Here is a 25,886-nt window from a genome sequence, read left to right as displayed (position 1 = left end):
TGTCTAGATTGTACACCTGAATTCGCATGACTTGACATGAAGAGTTCTTCATAATGATTTATTAACCACCATATTAGGCCCTAGATTATCATTTTGTCAAGTTCTGAAGATATATAACTATCTCGAATTGACAAAGGGCAAAAAATTTATCTCTGTTTATTAAACGCATGGCTTTTGGTCATTCCACAGGTGTGTGGGTTCAGTGGGGATAAATTAAATAATCCCACATGAACAAAAGTATGTTTTTGAACTTTATCCTGAGCGGACAGCTAATGACAATTCAAAAGAAAGTAACTTTAGCAAACCACTCTTCTGTTTAATCTTTCCCTCGTTCCAATAACAATCATTTAGAAAGGCCTAAACTACTGAGTTTTTGCTGTGTAAAAAGGTTCACAAATCTTGCAGTTTTTAATATGTAAATGTACATTTTATTTGTAGTATAAAAATAATAAATAAATACATTACATAGACTTTTCTTTTACAAAACACAGTAAAGTGTAAAAAGGTAGATTGGAAGATGAAAACCTGGAAGAACATGCATGACTGTGGCAATCTAGTCACCATGTATACTGAATTACATCGACCATTGTTTGTATGACTGCTTCTATGTTATGTAGTACTGTATGTGAAGTCCATCAACAACTACATTACAAACCTAGTACCTCAGGAGATTGTTGGTGTTTGTAACTGGGTTAGGGATTCCATCTCAGGTTCTCATATTAGTGTTATCTTATCAGTGGAACCATAATGATTATACAGAATCATCCCTTTGCTCTGGACCAAGTTTTTCTATAGCTGTGATAGACAACTATTTTTTACACCTAAATTTTAGTATTAATCTGAACAAATATTATCATCACAACAAAGAGGGTTGTTATGGTTGATAAATGTGAAAAGATTTAAATCTGAACTAAGGAGTTGTTCCTGACAGACAAGATCACATAGTATAAGTGATATCTACTACATAAGCTGTTTTTCCAATAGTCTGAATGGGGGAAAGTGGCAGTCTGTACATAACAAGGTCAATAAACATATTTGTTTGGAGATACAACAATGCATTGATAAATCTCACTATCAATTTTCATGGTGTTATTTTTAAACATTACATTCTTAGTATGTTGTACACAAAGAGTTTGCACCTTACAATATTGTCATTAAAAGTGTTTGCATACTGTGTCCATTTACATTCAACAGGTTCAATATGGAATAGATAATTCTTGTTGATGGTGGCTTTCCTTTCAATTCAACACATCTGATAGTACAATTTTACTACATTGATAAATAATTGTCCATTGTTCTTATCTATTGTCTCTTCTTGACCATACTATTGATATTCTCATGTGAAATCCAATTGTTTGTGTCTGGAATTACATTGCATGACACAGAATTCCACTATTCAAACAGGTCTATCCCTGTATCTCCCTGGTACCCTGCTCCTACTTGTTATCATCCACATGGCACATTGTGACAATTATACATCATGACTTTTTGTATTGCCTGATGGTCTGATTTATCATCACGCTATTGTTAATAGTCCAGCTCGTCTTGAATATTACCAACATATTCACATATTGAATCATATTCTAGTTTTTTAATTTTATTTCTATCACTCAGGAGTTCAACATGCGCAACACAGTTAGCTTTGTCTTTCTTCAGGATGGTGCCCAACTGGAAGAAAAAATTTATGAAAATAATTAAATTGACTTGAAATACTACTGACACTGCAAAAGTTATAGATAAACATTCAGAAATCACAAATGTTTTGATTGAATGTTGTGTAACTAGACAAAGGTAAATAACTGCATACGACATGACAGCCACTTATAAATGTGTCGACATACGTAGACAATAAATTTGATGAAATCACTGATAACAGTTACACATTATTGGAAAATGTTTTGCAGTAAATATGCTGGCAAAAAGTAAGAAGTAACATCTCCTATCTTTCAATGCCTAACATCTGTTTGACATTTATAATCTTTTGAAACTTTATGAGTTGATTGAACTTACTTGTCCTTTATATTTTCCATTCACTATCATTACCTGAAGTGGAGCTGTCTTTGGAATCAACGTTTCCAACATACTTTGTTTTAAGTCTGAAATATATAGTAAACAATATTAGATTTGGCATAATGTACACCTGTTAGTAACAATAATAATAATAATAATGTTGGGTTCTTATATAGCGCTTTCGCACTCTGCTCAAAGCGCTTTACAATTATTACCCCTGGTTTGGATCTATAGCAGCACAACAGCCCTTTATTTATACTTCTTCAACTCCCTGGGGAGCATACAATCCATTGCGGCCTTTTTATAAGCACACAGGATTAAAGCATTCACATTGCAACCTCTATCCTACCAGGTCCCAAATTATACAGCTGGATTGGCACAATCATGGTTCAAATCTTGCCCAAGGACTTTAGCCACTTAGTATCTTGTGCACAAGTTACTCTTTGTAGTAAGTCAAAAATAACTCTTCTAATTACCGTACCCTCTCTGCAAATTCCAGTTGAGAATAATTTGCAGTTTACTGACTACAGACTCAAACTGTGAGTATTCTTATTTTGACCTTTCTTTACAAATAATAATATAATAATAATTGTGACCACATCAACGATGACAACCTTGGTATTGTAGTATTTGAAAGACCCGACAGTAACAATACTAATGTTTTCCTTATTTAAATTTTGTGTAAATGGAGTTCTTAAATGATCACCTATTCTCAGTAAATTCAGTTCGAATGAATGAATGAATGAATGAATGCTAAAAATTGATATTCATTAAATATTTCAACACCTGAGTTTCAGTATGTATTGTATATATTTACAATTTGCATGCTGACCTTAACTGGAAAGCAATCCTCAGAAAATAACCACCACTTTAAATACTGTTCACATACCTTCAAGAAGTTTACCATCGTCTGTTTTACAAGAACACATATCCCTTGTGACCACATCAATGATGACAACCTTGGTATTGTAGTATCTGCCTTTTTTGTACGTCTGGTCAATGATTCGTACTCTCAATTCAGGCCGAAGCCAATACAAATCAGAACCTTGCTTACTGGATGATGTTGGGCTATTTCTGTAAATACTGAAGGATATAAAAACAGAGTAATAGTTTGAATTCCCATTTGATACAGTTGGCAGCATGTCAATTTCAACATTTTCATCTCAATTAATGTCTTATAAGTTATATGTAAATACCAAGTCAAACATTATCTCCAAGCAAGTATGAGTAGCAGTACTACTTATGTACCAGAAGTTGATGCTGCATAAATATTGTCAATTTCAGTTTTTAGAATTGTTCCTCAACATGACTCAGAGACTGGTAACACTGGAAAAAGTGTATTTGTGTCTGGTCACTAGTGTCTGTTTTGATAACATTAGAGAGCATGCAATAAAGAGGGCTCACCACCCTTTTATTTAGTTCAGAGAGAGTACTAAATTCTCTGACTTCACAGCAAAAAAATGTCTCAAAACTATCTTACAAAGTTCATGATGTAGGATTGTAATAAATATCTGTGCTTCTGTTACCTTTCATCTTCATATTTTCTCCTTTTCTTTGCATCACTGACATCTTCTTTCCTTCTGTCGTGGTGTCTATCTGTCTTTCTATCTTCTGAATATGATTCTCTCTCTTCTGTGTTATATTTATCTCTTTTCCTCTTCTCTTCATCTCTGTATCTATCCCTATGTTTGTCTTCATCTCTGTATCTGTCTCTGTGTCGGTCTTTGTCTCGGTCTTTGTCACCATCTTGATTTTTGTCTTCATCCCTTCTATGTTTGTCACGACTCTCTTGATTTTTGTCTTCATGGGCTTTGCTAAATTTACCTGCAGACCAAGAAGTTTACAAAAAGTTATGAATGCTGTCTCTCATTGATGATGACAAGACATAGGTAAAACTTCAGAGTCATGGCAATCACCTCAGACTTAAACTAATGTACAGGTTAAGGAAATGAAATATGCAGGTACACATTGACCTGTGACGAAGTCTCATATTCGCCTTTTTCTCATCACTGGTGATAAATACTAACAATAAATTGAATGGAATGAAATAGAAACTGATCACACCACTTACTGAGATCACGGGCATATTTCTTGTACTCTTTTTTATCCACAATGTTGACTGCATATTGGCTGATAGTTGCTGTCTGGTTACTGATTGCTAATCTGATATGTAACCTTGAATTGTCTTCATCAACTCCTTCAATCTGTGACATAAAAACAACTCATTCATTTACTCTCCAGCATCGATAGATACACAACCACACTGACATACACCTTATTTTCATCAACTTCTTCAATCTGCGAGATAAAAACAACTCATTCATTACTCTCCAGCATTGATAGATACACAATCACACTAACATACACATTATCTTCATCAATGCCTTCAATCTATGAGATCAAGACATAATGTAATACATTACTCTCTCACATCATTAAGATGTACACTGTTAAACAACACAACATTGCACACATTGACAACTCTATGAGGTCAGATTCAGAATACATGTCATTCATTAATCATGTGAAAAAACACCAGGAAAAGGAAAAAGGATCCCAGTTTTGCCATTGCATTGTAGCAGCACTGACTAACATTTACTGAGCTTTTTTTCACCATTCTAGCTTAGCATATTTCATAGTTGATTTCTGAATATGTACATATACTTGATACACTAAATGTGATGAACATAAAGCGATCTCTGTGTGAGTCAATATGTGTCTAAAGAAATACAAGAACTACACTTAACCTAGGATGATATAATAGAAACATAAATCCCTTTTTAAAATCCTTTATAAACACTTCAGGCTTTATAAACAGACTACATGGTACATGTTTTGGACTTATCAAATCTTTTGAATTTTTTACCTTTCCATACAAGTTTTTATGTGGTCCACTGGTTACTAGCACAGTGACATCTTTGGCAAAACCCTTTACTTCTTCTTCTTGCCTTTTATCACCTGGCTTGATACGCTTCTTTTTACTGTTTTCATCCCCTGGCCTCCTGTCAGCTCCAAGCCCCAGCCCTTTGGGTCGAAGAACAGCCTCAACTGGAGCAGAAACTCTATCATGACAAATAGTTGGTGATATCAGTGATAATTCATTGAGGACTGAAGTGTCAAGTCAACTAAGATGGATATGGTGTCAGCTAAGGTGGGTGAAAACATGTTTAGGATGACATGGGAATATCCAGTCATTAAATCAAAACCACTGAAAAAGACTGAGCTTCTAAACCATGAGTGAAATAGTTGATAGTATGGTATGAATGTCGCATCTTACAGACTACAGTAGTGCATGAAATTTGCACTACATGAGATAAATTTTGAATTGGTGATTGATGGAATATCATGGTTATAGATCAACAACACATTGAATACTGATGATAGATACATACTTTTTAAACTTCCCTCCTATTGCTTCTCCTGGTTGCCATCCCATCCCTCTCAGCATTGCCATGCCATAATGTTCTATTGGTACTTCATCATAGTTAGCCTCTGTTGCCTATAGAGTGAAGGAAATATAGCCAAATTTACATGTATGCAACTTCATAGGAGAACATAATACAGCACATAATGCAAACATTGAATGGTATCACGATACAACAGAAAAGGTAGGTGATACACCATATATTAATTAACAGTAAGATGCTACACTTAATATGGAGGAGGGGGATACACAAAATGGGAAAACATTCAAGTTGTTTGATGATTTAGTGTTCCCCAGGACTGTTACTTGTCACTTCTATTTGTTATTATTTAGACAACTTGGTCACATCATTTAAGATATTGCAAAATACATTTTGGCATAGAATAGTTATTAGTAGTTCTTTCTCCCTAATTATCCTATAATACACTTGGTAAAAGTAGTATTTGTATTTGTATTTATTGATTACACGTAACAAAACCCTGGGGATTTGTTAAAGGTACAAATAAAATAAAATTGGGAAAAAAAAAAATCATAATAATAACACTTATAGGCTTTTCAAAAGTAACATTACACATCATAATAAAGACTACAAAACAACAACAATAACTATTCAACGAGTTGAAACATAATATTAATGAAAAAATAATAATGAAGGGTATTTAGACATTTCAAATTATATATTATGAGTATTTTGTAGGTGGTGCTCCCTTTTTATATTACTAAGTTTGATATATTTTCCAAGTGCGATAATTAGAGTTTTGTTGCTCATTATTTCTTTAAATTGTTGTTCTTCTGTCAAGTTTCTGTAATTATTAATATGTTTAGCAGCTTCACTAAAGAGGTCATGCCTGAGTAAATTATACAGGGGACACTGTAATATAAAGTGTTTTTCATCTTCTACAAGGGTTGAGTTGCATATTTTACATAATCTGCTTTTAGCTGGTATTTTGTGATGACGACCCTTTTCAATTTCAAGTTTGTGGTCACTTAGTCTGAATTTACAGATTATTGATCGCAATTCTGGGTTATTTAATTTTTCTAGATATGGTTCAAGCTTAAAATCTAATTTAATGAGTTTGTATGTTCTGAGTTTGCAGTTATTATTTCCATTTTCCTCTCTGTTATTTAAGCTGTTTTTCCACTAACCCTTTCCTGGTAAAAGTAGTATACTTCTAACTATGCATATGTTAACTATCATCCTTTACTGGGCTTGAAGCTGAGATACAGTCTGCAGTCTTCTGAAAATGGGTACACCATTGACAGTTTTGTTTATTTGAGTCAGAAAGTTACTTCCGTATACACTGATAATGATACATACCTCATCAGGCCGAAGCGACGTATCAAGTTTATCATCTGTTTCAAAGCCTTCAGGAATCTGATTTCTCATTAATAATGGAATCTCCATGCTGGTATCTACCTTTGATCTGTTTTCCCATTCTTCTTGTTGTTTAGAGGCAGCTATCAAAAAAGAATAGTCAGATTGTCAATAATAGTGGACAACATTCAAAGTTAAACATGGTCACATTGTTTTTTCTCTGAGCATGAATTCTGATCAAAATTCTCATTCATTTTATTTATGGTCTTGCTAATGAAACTATTGAAATACCAGATTATCAACAGCAACTCAAGTAATGAAAGGTTTATGTAGTTTCACATCTATTGGAAATCAATTTTGTCATACCTTCAATGATTTCTTGAACAGCTTCCTTTTCAAGGCTATCAGATATAGTTGCTGTATCTCCTCTGTCACATTTACTAGAATCTTTTGTTGGCAATTTCCAGCGATTCTTGGTAATTAATGGAATAACAAGGTCTTTTGTTTCTTCTTTTGGCTTGGTGCTGTTAGAGTATGAAGACACAGTATTCTTATGAATATATGGGATAACTGATCAATCTGTGGTAGGATACAAACATCTTTGGCAAAATGACTTATTACATATAAAGTGGTATGCTTCTATTTAATTTCTGGTCCTTTGAGTATTGTTTTATATACAAAATGTATGGGTACTAATAGTAATGGCAGTTTATACACTGTCGCTAATTTTGTAAGAAAAGTCAACAAACAGGTTATCTTTAACAGGCATTGTGATACAACTTTATTACAAGTAGTTAAACTTTGATTTGATCAGATTCTTAGATTCATATGGAAACATTACGTTACTATTATATTGTCATTATGATACTGTTTTGATAGTTAATTTGTTGTTGTTGTTTACCATACTGTATACAATGAAGTGAAGGTAAAAATAAAGTGAATAAAAACCGAACCATTCCCATTGTTTAGATACTCGGTTTCACTGGTTTACAACACACATTGTCAATGCTACAAAACCGTACTTAGAGTACAGTCCCTCTATCATATAGGGACTGTGTTTAGAGGCAGAGACTAACGATAGTAGTGCACCAACGACTTTACAATGTAGAGATTCAACAACAACGTTGAACCACCCTGGTGAACGTTTCGTTGACGTTGACGTTGATTCGTGTACCTTGAGTTGACAATGAAAGCACACACATTACCTTTTGACCTCTTTTCCTTCCAAGGATAGTACAAAATCTGTCTCCTCCTTTTCCTTTAGACCACTCCCATCACCCACTTTACTTTGCTCAAGGCTTTTTTTCTCTATTTTCTTGGCAAATCCAAAGGAAATAGTTTTCCTGTCAGAGTCGTCCGTCTGCTTGTCAGCCATTTTCGTGAACGTTTGCAATGCATGATGGGAGAATCCAAAAGTACTTCCTGATTTTTACGATTACATGACTGTATTTAATGCTCTCAATCAGCGTCTGTAAACATCATAAAATTCATTGGAAAACGTGTGAAATAATGGTTTTATTACACATAACTAAAATATATAAATAAAGGGTTGAGGAGCAGGCATTAGCATGTGACGTCATTTTCGCGCGAAAATCAAACGCCATGCGAAGCGTTCAGGCAGTCGAGGTCGTCAGGTACTTCCCTGGTCAGGTGCATGCTTGACTCGTATCCAAACTCGTAAGAAATAATGTATCAAATGACTCATATCCCAAGTTCATAATGGAAGAAAGAGAAGAAAAGGAAAACGTTCTCAAACTAACGTTGCCGGTAAGTATGCACCAGCCATGTTCAGTTCAACTTGACTGAGAACCACAGTCCCGGACCACATCCACAGTGACATGTGACAGATAACAAAACAAGACATTTACAAAAAAGACAACATAAAATGAGAACGGTGGCTATCCTAGCATAACAATTCTGACCAATATTCACAATTTTGTAATAATACCTAAAGTGGAACTTGTACAATTTGTCCATAAAGTTAGTAGTAATAGTACCAAATTAGCTTTGAAAGTTTGAAATAGTGATCCACGTGGCTACTCCCTTGAGGACTAGTACTACACTACACCTGTCGTATTCATTCACCATTCAAGCTAGATGCCGTATACAGTATAGTCTACTCGGTTAATCAGACATCTCCCCAACGTCTATGGCCATTATTTTTTGAACTCAGTCTATTCTATTTCTTACTTGTTCCTCCTGGTTTAATACTGTCCGTTTTCCACTCTGTACTCCTACACTCCCTTTTCGCAAACTTTGGTAGATAATAAAGTATAAAGGGGGGGGGGGGGCAGCTGTCTTGTGGTATATTTTTGTTCTTCTCTGGACCATGAGTCTGTAATAAAGTTTAAATAGAATAAATAAATAACAGAGAACATGACTAAAATGCAAAATAAGCCTATCAAAGTATTCTTGTTGCATGTATTGCTAATATGAATTGTCAAATCTTTATTTTAAAAACTTCAAATATCCTGTGTATTTGTTATGCTACTTGAGAATTATTTAGTCAGTGACGATGGAGCAAATGTCACAATTGAAAACCTTGTGTGTTGGTTTAAGTTGTTGTATCAGAATCCTGTAAAACCCCCAACCAAGCAAAGCCAAAAGAGAAAGAATACAGACCTTGGAGAGGTGAAGACAAAGAAGAAAATAGTAAGTTCTAATTTTCATTTTCGAAGAAACAATATGTACATGAAATGTACACACAAGACCTAGAAGAGTTTTGTAATTGTTTTATGAGACTTCTGCTGTTAGTGCAGTTGTAGTATTATATTACACTTTATCCTGAAGTTATCTCAAGATCTCAAGATCAAGAGCGAGTCATGTGGAGCTTGTACAAATTGAAATTGTCAATGAGAAATTCAATCAAATAAACACAACACCTTGCCTTTACAGAAAAATGAAGAGGTCATATTTGTCCATAGTGTTGAAGGTGGAGATGAGGTTAAGAGTATAGTCAGAGTTAAAAAACAAGATAAATCCTGCCCAACACATGACAGTAACCGTGGTGATGATGATGTCATATTCATCCCTCATAATGAAGATGGAGAAAATTTGTCAGCAGCAAATGTAGCCAGCAATAATACCAGTAACAATGACTTGAACAACAATACCAACAAGGAAGATGGTGTGTATGCTTTCTCTGCTAGTTTTTACCCTTACTTTATGTTTTCGTTTCTTGTTTGCTTTAAACTCACTCGTTTGTCTGACATGCAGATCAATTCCTTTCAAATCTAGCATAAAGACATCAATAGCTAAATGTAGTTTTTATTGAATGTCACTATTTTATGGAGATGGTGCTATTTCTTTATGGATTGAGAGATATATTTTTGTAACATAGATATGTTATACTTACTACTTAGGTACTACAGTATTCCTGTCAATTTGATTCATATATTAGTACCTTATTTTGGCCAAAGTCCATTTAAAACAGCTGAGGATATCTGTATTGTTACAGATTTATAAATGAAAGTTGAAATTTATGTTCAAAATGAAAAAATTACTTTGGCCAGATCATGAGCAAGATATTCCACTTGCAAATTTTTAGGTATTATTGTATTTTATTACGTGCTTATGTTATTTTGAAAGTGTTTTCACAGTGATTATGGTGTTCTATGATCTCATGTCCATTCTTTGTAGATCTCTATATTACATTTTACAAGGAACCACCAGCTTCAAGATATCCACATATCCGGGCTAACTGCCCAAAGCACAAGTTTAGTGTCACCTTTAGATTTGATGCAGAACCCCAACAACAAAATAGAGAATATTGTGACTTCTGTTATTGCTATGTGTGTGATGTTGAAGCCTCAAAGGTAAGGCGTATGCTTGCATTCTTCATACAGAATACATAATTGGATTTCTGAGCTGGTAGTAGTACTAGTATTTCAAAGAATACATTTGAAAATCTTCATTGTTTAAGTTCTTGAATGGCATGACGTCCTTTATTTCTAAATTACATTCCATGTACTTCAAGAGTATGATTACATGCATTGTTCTTGAATGGCATAACATTTGTTCATAGACACCATAAAATATTGCCATGTTAAGTATTTTTAAAGAGCATGATAGTGGCATAATGCTTCCACCAAAAGAAACCCAACCTAAATCAGAATGCTGGTATCAAGATTCCTGCTGTCACTCCAGCTCCATTCACATGTTTTGAGTAAAGGCACGTGACTGCAGCCCTTTGTAGTCATAGATCCCTGATGATGCTGTCACTGAGTAAAGGCACGTGACTGCAGCCCTTTGTAGTCATAGATCCCTGATGATGCTGTCACTGAGTAAAGGCACGTGACTGCAGCCCTTTGTAGTCATAGATCCCTGATGATGCTGTCACTGAGTAAAGGCACGTGACTGCAGCCCTTTGTAGTAGTAGATCCCTGATGATGCTGTCACTGAGTAAAGGCACGTGACTGCAGCCCTTTGTAGTAGTAGATCCCTGATGATGCTGTCACTGAGTAAAGGCACGTGACTGCATCCCTTTGTAGTAGTAGATCCCTGATGATGCTGTCACTGAGTAAAGGCACGTGACTGCAGCCCTTTGTAGTCATAGATCCCTGATGATGCTGTCAAGATGTACGGGAAAATTTGGGAATTTATTGTCTTTGACATGGAGTGGGAATTTTGATTTATAATAGCAGTATGTAGTTATTGAATGGAATGGTGTCATATTTTGTTAGATGGTAAAGCTACATACGTTCTAGAATGACAGGATGCCATGGTAAGTATTTGTAAAGAGCGAGCATGTCGGCAATATGATCTTAGATGGCATGATATTGATAGTATACATGTATATATATTGATACCATTCTTGAATCATATGGTGGTAAATAGATGTGTTGCATAATAGCCTGGAGTAACATGTATGTTATTGAAATATATCTTATTCAAAAAGGATGAGCTCATATGGAAAGAAAACATGACAAAAAAATCTACACATTACTAACTAAATTTAAAACAATTTTAGAATCTGGAGAGTATCTTAAATCATTTACTAATTTTAAAGGGTCACAATTGAAATTTAAGGCAAGATCATATTCTCTCGGTCTTGCATATAGAAAGAGAGAATGGGAAAATTATAATGATGATTGTACATGTCCTTGTTGTGGAAAAGCTGATGAGAGACTTGAACACTTTCTTTTTACATGTGAAAGCCATTCTACACAACGACAGATCTTAATGAAAGGAACAGAAGAACTCTTTATACTCAACAATGGAAAGTTGAACTTGTATCAAGATTTTAAAACAAGGGAAAGAACTACTGTGTTTATCTATAGGAGATGAAACATTACAATGAGTCTATAACTTAAGTATAAGCAAACAAATAGATTAACAATACCTTATTGATGCAACTGAAAACAGAAAAGATTTTGTTAAAACTAATATAGAATAGTTTAAGAGATTAAATCTTTTGACTACTAACATTTGAAGTGTAAATTGTTTCCCCTCTTCTACCCATTAGTTTATTTTGTTTTGTTTGTTTCTGTATGTGATTATACTAATCATATATTCTCTAATGTTTTTAGTAGCGTATTTTAATTTTCTGTTAGTGCTGCTCCTAATATGCTTAGTGAGCCCCTGATACAAAAGGGATGCATAAATAAATACAAATTATAATATACAGAAATAGTATATAGACATTGATACTTGAAAACTGAAGTCATTTCTTTTGAACTTTCTTATCTTTTTTTTAAGTGTAAAAATTGGATATCAACATTTGCTCATTGCAATGCCATTGATAATGTGTGTTATTGGAGAGACCAAAGAGAGAGGAGTATGGTACGTGTGTGTAATTCTATTTGTATTTGATTTCTGAGAATACAAGACCTCTAAAAAACTTTTTTTTACTCTTTTTAACATAAAAATATGATTCCATTAAACAACCTTAGATATTTTGAATTTAAAGCATCATTAATATGTATACACACACTCCATTGCTATTTTTTCTTATAAACCAACTCGTCTAGATACTCAGCGTTGCAGCCAGAGGGGTTTTGGGTCATTTGACACACATTTTTTTGACCCGACCCACAATTTTGGAAGTGACAGATCATAGATGACACATACTAAAATTGTATGCAAATGTATTTAGCAACATGACCATGGCAAATTAACGCATATATTGCATAGATAACAACAGGGTTGGATAGGCAACTGCATAATCATTCAGCAAATATCTAGCATTGATCAGCATGTGGGTAAATATTAAAAGAAAAGTACAGTTGTACTACAACGCCATTGACGCTCTTTTTTATAATGTCCCAAAAACAATTTATGATGACCCAGAAAAATGACAGTCTTGGGACACTATGTCCCATGCTTTCAAAATGCTGGCTGCAACACTGCTTTAGTGTTACAATGACAAACATAACAATAAACAAGGTTGCCTTGAACACAAAATTATACAAATTTTATGAATTCACATATCACTACTTATAAATTGTTTGATTTCAGAAAACTTTCTTTTACAAGTTGCCATTAAGTGAGCAGTCACGTGATCTACAGCTGATTGCCAAGCAAGCCTGCTTGGCAGTCAGATACTTAAATTTCCGATTTACCAAGTTTCGCAATGGAGATGTTGTCCGCAGATACTGTGGTTGTTGGTGTCATTATCATTATGAATATGGAATTCAACCCAGTCAATTTGGATGCAGGAAGTGTTGGACAAGACACTCCACTCTTACAAGACAATACAGGTTGGCCTATGAATGTCATGTTTATTATTTACATGCAGAAAACTACCTCAAAAGGTTTTTTTTATTAAAGTGTCTTAAAGCACAATGTGTCAAGTGTTGTGTGCTCTCCATGTGTCCCCATTGACATATTCTGTCATGTGTTGTGTGCTCTCCATGTGTCCCCATTGACTATTCAATTAAGTGTTGTCCATGTGTTCCCACTGACATTCAATCAAGTGTTGTGTGCTGTCCATGTGTCCCCATTGACATATTCAGTCACGTTGTGTGCTGTCCATGTGTCCCCATTGACATATTAAGTCAAGTGTTGTGTGCTGTCCATGTGTCCCCATTGACATATTCAATCAAGTGCTGTCCATGTGTTCCCATTGACATATTCAATCAAGTGTTGTCCATATGTCCCCACTGATGCATTCAATCAAGTGTTGTGTGTTGTCCATGTGTCTTCAATGGTATATATATTTCAATGAAGTGTCATAAGCTCTGTGTGTCTCCATTTACCTGTTCATGATGCCATCCCTTTTGACAGAGTCATCGGAGTTGCATGTGACACTTGGTGCTCCAAGAATTCACAAATTGATGAGTGGTACTGATCTGTGATCATTACATGTCTAATGTCTGCATTTTTTCCATTTACTGATAGGTTCAATGAAGTGTTTTATGCTGTTACAAATTCTTTGAGCGATGTCAACTGGTACATTGATGTCAAGGAAAATCCATATACTGCAATCATGATCCTTGATGCTATCGCCATAGCTTTCCTAAATGAAAACTATGGAACAGGGTAAGCTTTAGAAATTGTCTTTAAGTTATTGAAATGCCTCACAGTGTTATCATTTGCCTCTCAGTTTTATCATTTGGCCCTGGTAAATATGCACCGAAATGCTAGACTATTTAATCCTAAAAGATCAATCAGATATCTCAGCCCTTAAATATGAAAATACAATAGTTTACTTAATGGTTCATTTTCTATTAACTGTTAGTAACCATTTATTTATTGTAGTTTAAATAAGGAACATGTAATATCTTGTTGAAAACCCCACTTTGGAAATATGTCTAGTATAGAGAAATCTATTTCAAAGTACATGTACACACTTATTTTCCTACAAAAGTGTAAGTATATTTTATCCTTCAAAAATTATACTGACTGTAGTTGTATACAATGTACTGAGGCAATGGATGTGCTCAAGTTTTTTCCATAGAAATAAGTCCCACTAAAATACTTTATTATACAAAATACAGTACATACTTTAATATTTCCATAGTCACATGTTGTGACTGGTGTCAACAACAGTACTAGTTGCGGTGAATGAGTCTAACCTCACGTTGCAAAGTCGGGCAAGTTAAAGTGCACCTGACTCATCCTAAATTGCCATTCCACCAAATATTTCATGAACTAAAATAACTAGTTTATCATCGTGTCATCCTTTTTTGTAAATGCATGAAAGCAATTTAATATGACGAGAGATACAACAAACCAAGTTAAACTATAGAGTGATTATTTGTCTTCTTGTTCAGTGGTCTTTGGACTCCTACCAATATCTCATTTGTGGAAAAATCAATAGATGAGATTGAAAAATCATGGATAAAGTGCTTCAAGTCAGCTGACTTATCACCAATATTTATTGATTTGGCTGCAAGAAGACTAAAACAAGCAATTAACAGCTGTAATTATGGAAGTGAAAACCTCCAGAGACTACAAAGGTAGGTAAAATTCCAGTCAGACTTAGGTCCTGTCAGACTTATTTCTGCCTTTAGTACACTTGTATTGATTACTGCTATAGAAAAGTCCAGCCTGACTTACTTCTGCCTTTAGTACACTTGTATTGATTACTGTTTGGGTGATAAAATAACACTTCAGTTACTTACTCAATATTGAAAGCATGTAAATGTGTAATGCATCTGGAATGTGTTTAATGATAGACCCTACTCATGTAGAGTCCATAGTTTAATAGCTATTTGTTGATTTCCTGACTGGTTTATTGGAAAGCCTCTTAAAATAGTATGGTGACAATCACATTTTAATCCCTTTGTCTTGACATTTTGTAGTTGCCAGAAATAAGTCTAACAAGACTAATGGATACTGTACTATCACTTTGTAAAATGTTATTGTTGTAAAGTGTTGATTAGATAGGTGAGAATATGACAGAACCCCATGATGCATGAGTGCAAATATGACATACATGTACTCAGGGTTACATGCACAAGTGCTTGCTGTGTTCTCTGCACCCGTACTTTGACAAGCGTAGTAAGTGAAAGTGCTGCAGAAAACACTGCAAGCATGAGTGCAAATACCCATGAGTACTCACATTGGAACTCGCGTGGCATGGGGTTCTGTTATTATTAAATATATTTATCAGAAATGGCCAATTTCCATAAAAATCATACAGCGCAATTTCATTTGTACCAAATTACCATATCCTCATTCGCATATCATTTGCATGCAAGTATGTAATAATGTTTTCGGTACTGCACTGCTGTGAAGATACCACTGGTACATGTGTAATAAATATTTATTAAAATGGAGGTATATTGACAAATAATTTTTGTTTTGCTGGTCAATACTCCTGGAAAATGACTAGCAGTTTATCTGAATACTATGACTCCTGGAAAACTGATAAAAAACTTCTGTAAAGTGATGTAATTTTATTTGATTTTAAGTGTATGACCCCTGTGAAATGAATTAAAGGGGAGAAAGGCAAGACGGATTTCATCTTGGCTGAATTTATGTATACTTGGGGACATGACGTATAATGTAGCAAAGCCTAGTATTATACCAGTATTACTAGAATGAAGGTTTCTTTTTTTAAACTCATGATAGAATGGCTGACAGAGTAGTAAAGGATATATCAATAATGAAAAAAGTGATGGATGGAACCATAAAGGATGGCGATATAATAGTAAAATCTGAAATTGATGCTACCCGCATATTGCTGCATTTAAAACAGACCAGGTACGTACTAATACATGTACACAGTTATTGCCTGGCTATGAGAGCACTGGTAGGTCACTATTTCACAAGGCTGAAAGCCGAAGGAAATAGTTGCTACATAACAGTATGAGGGGTAATATGATGTTGACTAGTGCCCGAATAAGGCCAGGTGATAAGTATTTTTTATATCACATCATCTGCGTGAGTCGTGTTGCGATTGGTCAATGCCCTGTCACGTGGTATGCGTAATTTGAATACTATTGCCTGGGAAATGACGACTGGCCTCTTGTTTGGGCAATAGCATACGTCAGTTCCCCCCTCGGGCCTGTCAATCACCTCAACATCAACCTCCGCCCTCGGGAAATAGGTTGATGTTGAGGTGATCGACAGGCCCTAGAGGTGAACAGACGTATGCTATTGCTCTCACGGCCAGTCGACATTTGTATAATAACACATCACATTTTCAGGCATATATTTCTTCCATAGTCAAAACAAATCACCAGTAGAAATACATGGTCAAAAAAGAGAAAATGAAGATTGCCCTCTGTGTGCAAATTGAGGTCCATACTTCCATAGTAACATGACACAGTCTAAGCCAATAGCTGAAGGTTATATGAAAATGTTTTATAAATGCCAATAATGACATGTTTTAGGATGAGCAGAATAACTGCAGTATTTGTTTTGTTCACTTTCTGATGACTTAGTCAAAAAGCCATGGTAAGGACTTGGTTTTTAACAGATGTTGTTTTCTCAGGGATAATATATTTGACAAATCATTTAATATTGATTTTAGGATTTTCATGTTGATTTTGTTTCTATCTAGTCCACAGAAGGCTTTACTGTATGCTACATTGGTACAGGTTGAACAATCTGGCAATAATGTTCCCCTTTTGAAGGTATCAAATTGTGCCTCTCGTGAGGTTGCTCTTATTCTAGCCCAATCTGGTAATTTAGAGCAGGCTGCCATCTTTGTTGAAGTACCACGTAAGGTGATACTGCCAAGAGATTTCTTTACCAAGACTGGACAGGAGCTACAAGACCTAGTGAAAACTTTGGTGGTGAACTGCTCAAAGTATGATTACAACGACTGTTATTTCACTTGCAAGAAAAGCACGGACCTGACCCCCATTCTTCAGATTCTCATTGAGGAATGGAAGACCAATTCTTGTAAGGTTGATCAGCTTTTTGTCCACTGGACAAGACTACTTCTACTTTGGAATAGAAAGTACCTTTATTTTGTGAGTAGCAATTGTAGCATTCTTTTAGTAGTACTTTCATGTATTTTGTATGATTTTTGTACTGGTGCAGATTTTGATACTGTGGTATTGTCTGATAAATACAGACTTTTTTATTAACACTAATGTCAGTGATATAATTATAAGTATCAAAAGTCTTATCTTTAGTTCCAAAATCAAATATCACACCACTCACAAGCTGCATATATTTGAATAAAAATATGTGATTTTTACCCTTGTTGTTTTACATCATAACAATTTAAGTTGACATTGTTGGTTACATAATGTCAATCAAATCATTCGTTTTCCTATTTTTCATGAGTTATGCTTGCAGAGAGAGATATAATTATGTTATCCCCAATATTTTTCTTCATTTTGCAGGAAAATACCTGTGACTTAAGGGTTTATGAATACTCATTAATATTTATAGCGATAAGGCCCCTCAAGATAACTTATTTTCTTGAGCTCCAAGACAAATAGCATACAGGAGTAATATTTATATAATATGCCCTTAACTACAACTCCATAACTTGTGTAGATGATTCAGCATCTAATCTTTGCTGTCAATTAGAATACATGACTGTCTATGTCCAATCAGGTCTCAATTTACACCGTGATCAAAAGGGTGTTCAAAACTTATGTTTTTTTTGTTTTTTTGTTTTTTTTATGACTTTATTTAAACTCGATAAATTGTTGAGCCAAAGGCGCTTCTAACACAATGTCGAGTAAGGGAAATTTACAATATGCATTAACATATATAAAAAAATAAATAATGGCAAATTAAGAAGTGGGTAAAAAACAATACTATTAATAATGACCGACACACCAGGGTAGCACATCAGAAAAATTACATTTGATGTAAAAAGTGAGATTTACATTTAATTTTAAAAGAATTCAAACTAGTAGATGTTCTAAGGATCTTCGGGAGACTTTTCCAGATTTTAACTCCATTAAAAAACAAAATATAAGTTAACAGTGATTTTGGCCAATTGGAATGAATGGTAGAGGTTATGTGTAGACAACCATAGTCTGCCTTAGTCTACAATTACCATCAGTAGACATGAATAAACAATTAACATAATCTTTGTCCATTTTCAAAACTGCAATGTTTAGATTATAGTCTTCCAATATTGCCATTCAACTGAATAAATATTACCTTTGTCGTTATCTTACCAAGGCATTTGCCAATCTTAATTTGCTCTTTACAGAATCTTCTGAAATGGACAGTGGATATGTTTGTACCCAAGGAAACCAAATTTGCCAGAATTGAGGACATAATTGTAAGTGGAAATTCATAGAAATATAAAATTATAATTTTGACACCTTCCTGTATTGTATGGATGTAATGCTGTAATTATGGCTTTTCGGGGCTTAAAGTACAAAATAGTTAAAACTTTTGAAAATTGTATACAAGTATATGTGTATTGATTTATTATCACAAACACATTGTTAGTTGCAAGTGTACTTTTCAATCAGAATTGTTTTTAAAAAAAAAAGATTTTCTTTATAAGTAAATCGACATATGTCATTTCTAAACCATGAAAAAAAGTAATAAAATTGTGAAGTCTCATGAGAAATAGTGGATGCGGAAACTGACCTTGACTGGAAAAGACAATATAAAACTGTTCTTCCAATCTGTAATGGCTTTACATCTAATGGAAAGAAACCAATAACACAGAGATCACATGGAAAATATAACTACCTGAACTAGATACGTGCACATCAAAAAAGATTTTTTTTTTTAAAATTCTACCTACCCTCACCTATTCTAAAAAATAAAAAAGTGATTTCCATTGTTTTGTTTGTTGTAGGGGAGCAGTAATCAGAATCCTGTGATGGAATGGATTCACAAACTATCAAAGGAGCGTGGCATGGATTTTGAGATACCATCACTCTCAATGGAAGGTGATGTAAGTGGAACAAATCATGTGTTTTGGGGCTTTGCATTTTGTTATTTCTACCAAATTGAATTGGTGTCATTTCCACTAAAAGTCAGATCAGTGGTTTCAATCAGACTACTTTACTTGCCTGTGATGAAGTGTAATAGAGAAATGAATAAAATAAATCATGTAGTATTTATGCAAATACCAACTTTGACCTAAAAAAATTATTATTATTATTAGTAGTAGTAGTAGTAATTAATTATTCATATTTTGTGATCCTTTTTCAAGGTATTGATGGTGAATGTAATAATCTGCATCAGTTTAGTCATACATGCAAGTAGTGAATGTAGAACCTATTTCTTTACAAGAATTATGTCAGCATTCAATGCAAAGGTAAGCATTTATTTATATTGGTGTCTCTTGTACCTCCCAGAAGCAAGATAGTGAGAATTAATGTCTTAAATTATTTCCTTTGGACTATTTTATATATGTTGGAGAATAACCTAATTGTATGTAATTAGAAGTAGGGGGGGGGGGGGCTATGAATAACCTAATTGTATGTAATCAGAAGTAGGGGGGGGGGCTATGAATAACCTAATTGTATGTAATCAGAAGTGGGGGGGGGGGCTATGAATAACCTAATTGTATGTAATCAGAAGTAGGGGGGGGGGGCTATGAATAACCTAATTGTATGTAATCAGAAGTGGGGCGGGGGGCTATGACTTTTAACAAAGAGTTATCAATTAATTGTAGCTGTGGGTATTGAACTATACTTGGCTGTACTTTGCAGTCGGCTACAGTACGTGATATTGTGCAGTAAACATTTTCTTTAAACTTTTCTGATAATGTATCAAGAGTTTACATGGGAAACATGAGACACTTAACACAGAAAGCCTCCCTATATCATTGTATAAATGCAGACAATGTGATTGATATTGACAGATACCAATCTTATTCATTAGGCCTACATTCTCAGACTTAGCTGTTGAGTATGTAATTTTCTTCTCATTCCATATGAATAACTTGAGAAATGCATGTTGGATAATAAAGGAAAACATATTTTTATACAGCAAAGAGCTGACCTTTTCACCTGATAAAGGCATTATATCTTAAGCAGTAAATTTATCTCGAAATAATTTGTCTGACTTTCAGCCAAAGAAAATACAAGTAACGTTGAAAGTCAAGTAGTGATAAACCTTTTAATTGTGTCACAAGTCTTTTCCAGCTGAATGAAAAAAACGAGCAAAGCAGTAATATAATCACACCTGTTCAAGCTTAGTTCATGAAAATTATAATTGGAGAAAATAATGAAGATTTTTTTATGTTTTGACTGCTGTTTCTAGAACTAATGAACCATAATTATAACAATGAAACATTTATATATGACAGTGCTCATACTATTTAATAGTCACTTCACAGAAGAAAAAAATGAATAAATCAAAAAGTACTGCACGAATAAATTACAAGTATGGCTGCAAAAGGTAAAAAACTAAACAAATGAATGCAGAAACATTGTCTCAACAAAAGTAAAACACTCTAAAAAATAGGAATTAACAATAACTGATTTTAAAATGATAATGTAAAATGATTTAAACAGGTTTCGACTAAGATAGATGTGTAAAATAAATCTCAACAAATATTTGTAAGAGTAATTCACTTTACATTACACTCTAAATCTGGGTGAAAAGGTGAGTTTTTAACTTGTGTTTTGAAAGTGTCAATTGATGTGCATTGTCTGATGTGACATGGGAGATTGTTACAAAGCTTCGGTGCAGCAGAGTAGAAAGCATGATTTTCAAACGACTTTGATGCAACTCTCGGTACAACTAGTTGTTGTTGATTACTAGAACGAAGGCAGCGGGCTGGTTTATACACAGTGAGAAGATCACACAGATATGATGGGGTGGTACCGTTGAGGACACGATAGGTCAGGAGTATGATCTTGAATTTGACAAAAACATTTTTTTGTAAAGTGGAATATGGCCTGAAATGAAATCCCACATCTTTTGTTCCAATGACTAATTGCTCAAAGTCGAAATTGTGTTATATTACTTTCAACAGCAACAATATTTGGCATCTACTGCCCTCTTGAGGGGTATGTTGGAGAGGAATCTGTGTCACCAAGGTGTGGTCCAAGAGTTTCTGAAAACCACGTTGCCTTATCTTGAAATTGAAGCAGTACCAGTGTCCATGTGTAACAAGTGAGTAATTCAAAAGTAGTACCAGTGTTCATGTGTAACAAGTGAGTAATTCAAAAGTAGTACCATGCAGTGTCCATGTGTAACAAGTGAGTAACTCAAAAGTAGTACTATGCGGTGTCCATGTGTAACAAGTGAGTAATTCAAAAGTAGTACCAGTGTCCATGTGTAACAAGTGAGTAATTCAAAAGTAGTACCAGTGTTCATGTGTAACAAGTGAGTAATTCAAAAGTAGTACCATGCAGTGTCCATGTGTAACAAGTGAGTAATTCGATAGTAGTACCAGTGTTCATGTGTAACAAGTGAGTAATTCGATAGTAGTACCATGCAGTGTCCATGTGTAACAAGTGAGTAATTCAAAAGTAGTACCAGTGTCCATGTGTAACAAGTGAGTAATTCAAAAGTAGTACCAGTGTCCATGTGTAACAAGTGAGTAATTCGATAGTAGTACCAGTGTCCATGTGTAACAAGTGAGTAATTCGATAGTAGTACCAGTGTTCATGTGTAACAAGTGAGTAATTCGATAGTAGTACCAGTGTCCATGTGTAACAAGTGAGTAATTCAAAAGTAGTACCAGTGTCCATGTGTAACAAGTGAGTAATTCAAAAGTAGTACCAGTGTCCATGTGTAACAAGTGAGTAATTCAAAAGTAGTACCAGTGTCCATGTGTAACAAGTGAGTAATTCGATAGTAGTACCAGTGTTCATGTGTAACAAGTGAGTAATTCAAAAGTAGTACCAGTGTCCATGTGTAACAAGTGAGTAATTCGATAGTAGTACCAGTGTCCATGTGTAACAAGTGAGTAATTCAAAAGTAGTACCAGTGTCCATGTGTAACAAGTGAGTAATTCGATAGTAGTACCAGTGTCCATGTGTAACAAGTGAGTAATTCAAAAGTAGTACCAGTGTCCATGTGTAACAAGTGAGTAATTCGATAGTAGTACCAGTGTCCATGTGTAACAAGTGAGTAATTCAAAAGTAGTACCAGTGTCCATGTGTAACAAGTGAGTAATTCGATAGTAGTACCAGTGTCCATGTGTAACAAGTGAGTAATTCAAAAGTAGTACCAGTGTCCATGTGTAACAAGTGAGTAATTCGATAGTAGTACCAGTGTCCATGTGTAACAAGTGAGTAATTCAAAAGTAGTACCAGTGTTCATGTGTAACAAGTGAGTAATTCGATAGTAGTACCAGTGTCCATGTGTAACAAGTGAGTAATTCAAAAGTAGTACCAGTGTTCATGTGTAACAAGTGAGTAATTCGATAGTAGTACCAGTGTTCATGTGTAACAAGTGAGTAATTCAAAAGTAGTACCAGTGTTCATGTGTAACAAGTGAGTAATTCGATAGTAGTACCAGTGTCCATGTGTAACAAGTGAGTAATTCGATAGTAGTACCAGTGTTCATGTGTAACAAGTGAGTAATTCAAAAGTAGTACCAGTGTCCATGTGTAACAAGTGAGTAATTCGATAGTAGTACCAGTGTCCATGTGTAACAAGTGAGTAATTCGATAGTAGTACCAGTGTCCATGTGTAACAAGTGAGTAATTCAAAAGTAGTACCAGTGTCCATGTGTAACAAGTGAGTAATTCGATAGTAGTACCAGTGTCCATGTGTAACAAGTGAGTAATTCGATAGTAGTACCAGTGTCCATGTGTAACAAGTGAGTAATTCGATAGTAGTACCAGTGTCCATGTGTAACAAGTGAGTAATTCAAAAGTAGTACCAGTGTCCATGTGTAACAAGTGAGTAATTCGATAGTAGTACCAGTGTCCATGTGTAACAAGTGAGTAATTCAAAAGTAGTACCAGTGTCCATGTGTAACAAGTGAGTAATTCGATAGTAGTACCAGTGTCCATGTGTAACAAGTGAGTAATTCAAAAGTAGTACCAGTGTTCATGTGTAACAAGTGAGTAATTCGATAGTAGTACCAGTGTTCATGTGTAACAAGTGAGTAATTCAAAAGTAGTACCAGTGTCCGTGTAACAAGTGAGTAATTCGATAGTAGTACCAGTGTCCATGTGTAACAAGTGAGTAATTCAAAAGTAGTACCAGTGTTCATGTGTAACAAGTGAGTAATTCGATAGTAGTACCAGTGTTCATGTGTAACAAGTGAGTAATTCGATAGTAGTACCAGTGTCCATGTGTAACAAGTGAGTAATTCGATAGTAGTACCAGTGTCCATGTGTAACAAGTGAGTAATTCAAAAGTAGTACCAGTGTCCATGTGTAACAAGTGAGTAATTCGATAGTAGTACCAGTGTCCATGTGTAACAAGTGAGTAATTCAAAAGTAGTACCAGTGTCCATGTGTAACAAGTGAGTAATTCGATAGTAGTATAAGTGTTCATGTGTAACAAGTGAGTAATTCGATAGTAGTACCAGTGTCCATGTGTAACAAGTGAGTAATTCAAAAGTAGTACCAGTGTCCATGTGTAACAAGTGAGTAATTCGATAGTAGTATAAGTGTTCATGTGTAACAAGTGAGTAATTCGATAGTAGTACCAGTGTCCATGTGTAACAAGTGAGTAATTCAAAAGTAGTACCAGTGTCCATGTGTAACAAGTGAGTAATTCGATAGTAGTATAAGTGTTCATGTGTAACAAGTGAGTAATTCGATAGTAGTACCAGTGTCCATGTGTAACAAGTGAGTAATTCGATAGTAGTACCAGTGTTCATGTGTAACAAGTGAGTAATTCGATAGTAGTACCAGTGTCCATGTGTAACAAGTGAGTAATTCGATAGTAGTACCAGTGTTCATGTGTAACAAGTGAGTAATTCAAAAGTAGTACCAGTGTCCATGTGTAACAAGTGAGTAATTCGATAGTAGTACCAGTGTCCATGTGTAACAAGTGAGTAATTCGATAGTAGTACCAGTGTTCATGTGTAACAAGTGAGTAATTCGATAGTAGTACCAGTGTCTGTGTAACAAGTGAGTAATTCAAAAGACAAATAGAATGGAGAGGATAGGTGGATGGATGGATAGATGGATTGAAGTGGAAGGGTTGATAGATTGACAGGTTAATGGATGGATTGATGTTGATGGGTCAACTGTTTTTGGCTGGTGGGTGCACAGATGGACATCCATGCAAACAAATGAATGAATGAACAGATGCTGGATGGATGCTGAATTGTAGTTGGTTGAATGGCTAGGATGGGTTGGATAGGATGAATTGAATTGATGGTGGGTTGGATTGGGTGCGGCTGGATTGATGGTGGGTTGGATAGGATGGGTTGATGGTGTGTTGGGTAGCTGGTTCTCTTTCAAGCTTGTGAGGAAAATACATGTATATTATGCCGTTATTATATTGTACATGTATTGTATTATATTGTACATGTATTGTATTATATTGTACATGTATTGTATTGTATTGTATTGTATTGTATTGTATTGTATTGTATTGTATTGTATTGTATTGTATTGAATAGAAGGGGAAGGCAAGTAGTATTAAAGTTATAACATCACTGGAGAGGGAAGTAGTATGAAGTATAAAGATAAACATTTATATGCCACATGTGGATGAGTAAATAGATTTGATGACAAACTGTTTTTGGATACACTGCTCTTCATGCACAGTTTAAATTAAGATTAGTATCAGGATGAGAAACACTTGTATGTCAGAGTTATAGAAGTTGGTTAAGATTAAAAAATTATAATGAATAACTAGTATGTAATCTTGTGTCTTTAATGTTAAGTTAACACTAACATGAGAACCCAAGATTGAAACCCTGGCCTTTAAATGTATTTAATTTGGCTGTGTCTTCATCAAAGACTTCTATTTCTGTTGATTACATTAGGTTGTTAGAGATTGCAGGTAACTCTGCATGTTACATACATGTTGCAAGGTTTTGTAAGCAACAATCGATGAAGATTAAAAGTAATGGTGACCTGAAGATGATGGTCAAAATAAATAACTTGATCACAATGGTAATGAAGAGAGTAAGAGGACAGAAAAATTTCAATGGAAAAACAGTGATGGCCATCTTGAAGGAGATTGACTAAGAGGTAAGAATATGGATGGTGTACATGGTCAGACTTTCAGGATACGGTTCATCCTATATAGGGAGCCTTCAGTAATTACTGGGGGGGGGGGGTCAGACCTGGGCTATTGTGTAAAATATGACCCTCCCCTGATTCTGTTGTGCTAAAAAGTTCAAAAACATGTATTGGTTTAAATGCTGACAGACTTGGAAAGGGAC

General features: G+C 34.8%; 2 protein-coding genes across 2 annotated transcripts; one reads left to right on the top strand and one right to left on the bottom strand.

Annotated features, from left to right (window-relative positions):
- Nucleotides 1-439: 439 nt before the first annotated feature.
- Nucleotides 440-8,124, bottom strand: LOC144437287 (G-patch domain and KOW motifs-containing protein-like). The gene is made up of 11 exons (XM_078126214.1): nt 7,955-8,124; nt 7,116-7,273; nt 6,753-6,892; nt 5,403-5,509; nt 4,877-5,072; nt 4,082-4,214; nt 3,537-3,834; nt 3,483-3,485; nt 2,900-3,078; nt 2,011-2,096; nt 440-1,668 (listed from the first exon to the last, which is right to left on the bottom strand). The coding sequence occupies exons 1-11, from the start codon at nt 8,122-8,124 to the stop codon at nt 1,528-1,530; spliced, it is 1,611 nt and encodes a 536-aa protein (XP_077982340.1). The 3' UTR covers nt 440-1,527.
- Nucleotides 8,125-17,176: 9,052 nt separating this feature from the next.
- Nucleotides 17,177-21,699, top strand: LOC144442875 (uncharacterized). The gene is made up of 5 exons (XM_078132267.1): nt 17,177-17,614; nt 18,820-18,891; nt 19,423-19,521; nt 19,783-19,887; nt 21,556-21,699. Exons 1-5 carry the CDS (start codon nt 17,177-17,179, stop codon nt 21,697-21,699), a joined length of 858 nt encoding a protein of 285 aa, XP_077988393.1.
- The last annotated feature ends 4,187 nt before the right edge of the window (nt 21,700-25,886 follow it).

Source organism: Glandiceps talaboti, chromosome 1, assembly GCF_964340395.1.
Source record: "Glandiceps talaboti chromosome 1, keGlaTala1.1, whole genome shotgun sequence".
NCBI classification, from domain to species: Eukaryota; Metazoa; Hemichordata; class Enteropneusta; family Spengelidae; genus Glandiceps; species Glandiceps talaboti.
Note: the sequence above shows the minus strand (reverse complement) of the source record. Positions and strands in the feature narration are given on the sequence as shown.